At 41.7% G+C, this 6,000-nt stretch overlaps 1 protein-coding gene across 2 annotated transcripts in view; it reads left to right on the top strand.

The window, feature by feature from the left end:
- Positions 1-1,638: 1,638 nt before the first annotated feature.
- Positions 1,639-6,000, top strand: part of LOC106592135 (pro-interleukin-16) — a 63,965-nt gene continuing 59,603 nt past the window's right edge. Inside the window, exon 1 of one of the 2 annotated variants that reach the window (XM_045689448.2) lies at positions 1,639-1,943. In XM_045689448.2, coding sequence (XP_045545404.1) covers positions 1,928-1,943 — 16 coding nt within the window. In that variant the 5' untranslated portion in view covers positions 1,639-1,927. The remainder of the gene's footprint in view (positions 1,944-6,000) is intronic. The other variant, XM_045689447.2, reaches the window with a different exon arrangement.

The raw sequence follows: 6,000 nt of genomic DNA, 5'->3' as shown, positions 1-6,000 counted from the left end.
GTAACGGCTGTCGTAGGAGAGAGAGGACCAAGACGCAGCGGGTTGCATGTTCATCATTATATTTTATTAACTAAATGTGACCACAGGGAAAACAAAGAACGACCGTTTCACAGGCTAATACTCACAGCAGTGTGAAATACAACTACCCACAAATCCCCAGGTGAAAACAAGCATCTAATATATGACTCCCAATCAGGAACAACGATGTACAGCTGTACCTGATCAGGAGTCACACAAACCACACAGAAATAGACAGACTAGAAAACCATAGAAAACCAACACTAGAACAATTACTCAAACCCCAGACTACATAAACCAAACACCCCTTAAATAACACACACAACCCAAACCATATGAAACAAATACCCCTCTGCCACGTCCTGACCAAATATAATACAATTACTCCCAATTACCAGCAGTCAGGACGTGGCAGAGGGGTATTTGTTTCATATGGTTCGGGTTGTGTGTGTTATTTAAGGGGGTGTTTGGTTTATGTAGTCTGGGGTTTGAGTTATTGTTCTAGTGTTGGTTTTCTATGGTTTTCTAGTCTGTCTATTTCTGTGTGGTTTGTGTGGCTCCCGATCAGGAACAGCTGTACATCGTTGTGCCTGATTGGGAGTCATATATTAGATGCTTGTTTTCACCTGGGGATTTGTGGGTTGTTGTATTTCACACTGCTGTTCTTATTTAGCATGTGAAACTGTCGGTCTGTCGTTCTCTGTTTTGTTGGTTTTCCGTGTTCACTTTATTTAATAAATTAATATGATGAGCACGCAACCCGCTGCGCCTTGGTCCTCTCTCCTACGATAACCATGACAGAACTGTATGTCTTTAACGGTTTTGATTAGTACTGTTAGAACTGCATGTCTTTAACGGTTTTGATCAGTACTGTTAGAACTGTATGTCTTTAACGGTTTTGATCGGTACTGTTAGAACTGCATGCCTTTAACGGTTTTGATCAGTACTGTTAGAACTGCATGTCTTTAACGGTTTTGATCAGTACTGTTAGAACTGCATGTCTTTAACGGTTTTGATCAGTACTGTTAGAACTGCATGTCTTTTAATGGTTTTTATCAGTACTCTTAGAACTGTGTACATCTTTCCCTCACCAGGATGACTCTATAACTTTCCCTCTGTAGGACTTTTCTGAGCATACGTTTCTTTAACCAGATCTACTCTATGCATATCTTTCCCTTACTAGAACTAGACTTTATAAAGTGGTTCCCGAAAGGAACATGTTTGCTAAAGAGCGTCTATTCATCTTTAGAGCCACATAAAGTATACCCAAACAGACACTGGCTGATCCAACTACACACACACACACACACACAACCACACACACAATCCCCTCCCCAAACACACCCACACACAGTCGGTGAAGACTGCAGCATTGTGCGACACAGAGTAGGTGTGAGGTCAGACAGTACTAAGTGCTCCCTCTCTGGATTTGGCTCACAGGAAAAGACCAATGATTTGGAGGACTGGAGCTCTGAGACAAGCTCTTGTGTCCTCTAGCCAGCTGGGAAAAGGAGGGAGGGCGGACGAGGAGGGAGAGAAGGGAGGGAGGCTAGGAGGGAGGGCGGTAGTTACAAATGCCCAATCTAACTCACTAAAACTCTGACCATGCTTTTAGAGCAACGTCAGATCTGCTCTGTGGAGGAGAGAAGTATTGAACAGAGGTAAACAGCTTAAGGTAAAAAATTCTTAGGCACAGATCTAGGATCAACTCTGATTTCTAACAGAAACTGACCTCAGATCGGTGTCTAGAAGCAACTTCTTCCTACTTTGACATCTCATCTGTCTCAGCACCTTTCTTTGGATTACTGGACAACTATAACTAACTCTGGGTTTGCCGGTGTTAACCCTTAGACAACTATAACTAACCCTGGTGTTAAACCTTGGACAGCATGGCTGCTGTGGGAAAGAGATGATGATTGACTATGGTGAGTTTTTACCTCTCACGTTGTATGCAAGGGTTGAATTGGAATATATTGATACTGTTCCCAAACTGTGTCTTTTTCTATAATGATTTTTATGACTCAATTTCTATGAAATTCTTTGTTATTTACCATACTAAGGTGGTGTAAAGGTTTTCCCATTACCCAAATTCAATTGAATAACTCCTTAGTGGAAAGACGGATGTTGTCTGTTTTACAAAGAATATTAACAGAGAATACTGTCCATATCATACCGTAATTCACACAGCAATATCATATTGGTAATGTGTGATTCTTTTGCTTATGACTTAAGTCTATGTAATGAAGATAGTTTACATAGGAAGAGCATTGAATCTATTACTCAGGAAGAGCTTTGAATCTATTACTCGGGAAGAGTTTTGAATCTATTACTCGGGAAGAGTTTTGAATCTATTACTCAGGAAGAGTTTTGAATCTATTACTCAGGAAGAGTTTTGAATCTATTACTCAGGAAGAGTTTTGAATCTATTACTCAGGAAGAGTTTTGAATCTATTACTCAGGAAGAGTTTTGAATCTATTACTCAGGAAGAGTTTTGAATCTATTACTCAGGAAGAGTTTTGAATCTATTACTCAGGAAGAGTTTTGAATCTATTACTCAGGAAGAGTTTTGAATCTATTACTCAGAAAGAGTTTTGAATCTATTACTCAGGAAGAGTTTTGAATCTATTCCACGGGGTCCTGGGATCCATAAAATACTTTGGATGATATTTTGCAACTATCAAAATTGGTTGCAGAGCAGTTCAATGGTGCACTTGTTGGCCTTGAGAGATGGATGTGTGTATACAAGCATGCACATGCACACACACGCGCACACACACACACACGCACACACACACACACAGTCTTGTACAGCTAACCTTGTTGGAACACACAATTTAGTCCCATTCAAAATCCTATTTTCCCTAACCCCTAACCCTAACCCTAACCCATACTCTTACCCTAACCCTAACCCAAAAACCTAACCCTAAACCTAGCTCCTAACCCAGTGCGTCAAATTTATGTTTGTTTACTATTCTTGTGGACCCACACACACACTCACTGAGTAGACCAATTATGTAACACTGTGTGTGTCCAGCAGCTCCAAGACATATTTAAAAACACAAATAGCCAAGTGAATACAGGGGTGGATGGGCAAGGTTTCCTCTTTGGCTAACACACAGGGACACATTACATTTTTGGCCGAAGAATGCTAGCCCATGCTAGCCACAGACTGGACACTCTGGTGTCCAGTCTCATACTTAGCATTCCACAAAAACACACAACACAACTTAAATTGACAGTTATCCAGATTGAATTTAAAGGAAAACTCCACCCCAAAACTATATTTTGGTATTTGTTTCATTAGTCCATTGTTGAAATTGTCCCAAAATGTCAGCAATAAAGTTTTCAAGATATATAACTTTCAAAATCTTATCTTGAAAACTGTATTGCTGACATGCAAAACACTTTGTAAGTATATTAACAATGGACTAATGAAACAAATACCAAAATATAGTTTTTGGGTGGAATTGTCCTTTAAGTAAACATCCAGAAATGATGCCATTGAAGGGCTATCTAGGATTCCTACAACATCACCGTTTTAATAGTTAATCTGAGCTCATGGCATGTACTGGTTATATTCTTCAAGAATCAATGGCTGTTTATCATCCATTTAAAAGTAAAAAAATGGATGTGACAATCCTAGATGGCCCCTTTAAATGTGGAGTTGATTCTAATCCAACCAAATCCAGCTACAGGATGTGAATACATTCATTATCCATGATTGAGTGACTTGACAGAAGGCACTGTAAAGTTAGCGAAAATAAAACATTGTTATGTTATGTCCTTTAACCAAAGCTCCCCTCAGAAGGAAAAAAGATCTCATGTAAATACGGAACAACACACACTTTTTGTTTGCCTCCCTCGTCTGCAGAGGTCCGCCCCCCCCCCCCCCCCCCCCCCCCTCTAAATCAGGTCCTATTGCACTCAGTAATGCCAGCTCACCGCTGCAGCTTATGGGCAGAATATGTGTTTTCTGTGAGTGCACTGGCATTCACGCATGCACGACTAGTGAGCGCGCACACACACACACACACACACACACACACACACACACACACACGCTTCATATACAGCCCTCTCTTTCTCTCTCTCTCTCTTCCCCATCCAAAGTTCTGAAAACAGTGTTACTGCTGTGTCCCATTACATCAATAGACTTTATTTGTGTCAGAGGAAATTTCGAGTCACTCTGTAGTGCTGCTGTTCCATTGCTGGAAGAAGTGAACGTTCCTCCCTTAAGTCCTTTAAACAAGTGACCTTATACCAGAGGATTATACAAAACAGACCTATAAATACACACAGTCACCAACTCTGTGGCTGGCAAGGGCCTAGAAATATAATGACTGGCATGGGTTCACTCAATATGGCCGCCGGTCCACCCATCACGATACATTGACTTTAATGAGAAAGGCTCTTCTAGTTATTCTATTTCTATGGGCCTAATAGCGCCAAGTACTGGAGTATAGAACCGACTGAAAACCTGGCCAGTAGATGCTGAGTACCTAGATACTATGATGAGATGTGTATATTGCTTTTTCCTAAATGCATTTCTGGCAATGTGCTTAACAATAACCTGGGCCTGACCCCTAAAGATATGATAGCAGTAGCAGCAGCAGTACAGGGGCTGCTATGGACAACCTCCCTAAGACTAACTACCTTGAGAGGAACCAGGATCTAAAGAAGGAGCCCATCCTCCTCTTGTTTGGCAGGTATACGTTCAGATAAAATTCTTACCAATTACGCTCATAATATATATATATTTTTTTGTGTTTACACTTCACATACTAGTTTGTTATTAAGGCACATGAAAGATCACAAGAAGGAATTTCTGCAAAAAATGCATTTTGATAAAACCCCTTTTTTTTAAATGGCTGTCCTGTAAAGTAGTAACGTCCTGCATCCGTCCCGTTCACATGCTGCGTCACATATGCCAACCTAGACCAGAGTCAATGTAGGCCCAGGCATGTCACTGCTGACACAGGCTATCTACCCTGTAGACCTATTCTTTCACTTTCACTTTGGTAAAGCCAATTGTCTGAAATCAAATAATGGAAAAGCCATTCATATCTACCTAGTGCACTAACTAATACCCTACCCTGAGTAGAAGTCAAGTCAACAGTCTAGAAGTGGAAAGTTGACCTTGAGCTTAAGCTGTGCCAGCATTAGTGTGTGTGTGTGTGTGTGTGTGTGTGTGTGTGTGTGTGTGCGTGTGCATGTGCACATACGTGTGGGGTTTACTGTGCTCGCAAACCAACATGGGGGGAGAGAGAGACAGAGAGACAGAGAGACAGAGATAGAGAAGGGGGGAAGAGAGAGACAGAGATATAGAAGGGGAGGAGAGAGAAGGGGGAGGAGAGAAAGAGACAGAGAGAGATTGAAAAGGGGATGAGAGACAGAGGAGGGAGAGAGACAGAGAGACAGAGATAGAGAAGGGGAGGAGGGAGAGAGAGAGACAGAGAAGGGGGAGGAGAGAGAGACAGAAGGGGGAGGAGAGAGAGAGAGAGAAAGGGAGGAGGGAGAGGAGAGAGCGAGAGAGAGTGAGAGAGAGAGATAGAGAAAGGGAGGAGAGACAGAGAAGGGAGAGAGAAAGGTACGTGGGGATGAGAGACAGAGAGGTCTCGGGCAGCAGTGAACAGTAAACAGAGAAAGATAGAGAGGGAGACCTTCAACAAACCTACAACATGATGCAGATCTGTGTCTCCAGTCTATCTACTGTATCTGAGCTGAGGGATTATTACCCAGCCTGAAGCATTTACAACAAACACACTAAATGGGACTGTGTGCATCGAAGTGTGTGTGTGTGTGCTGCTTGCCTCATTATTACAATAATGACAAACATCCTTCCATTATCAGAGCTACCAATTTCTTTAAAAAAAAATACTTGTGTGGCACATGGGGTTTCCACTTAACCTCCTGTCTGTTATTGGAAGACCTATCCGTTACATTACAACATAGTGTTGTATCAACCACCATACAGAGAGGTA

The sequence above is a fragment of the Salmo salar genome, chromosome 11 (genome assembly GCF_965601325.2).
Source record: "Salmo salar chromosome 11, fSalSal1, whole genome shotgun sequence".
Taxonomy (NCBI): Eukaryota; Metazoa; Chordata; class Actinopteri; order Salmoniformes; family Salmonidae; genus Salmo; species Salmo salar.
This window is presented reverse-complemented; position numbering and strand designations above follow the sequence as displayed.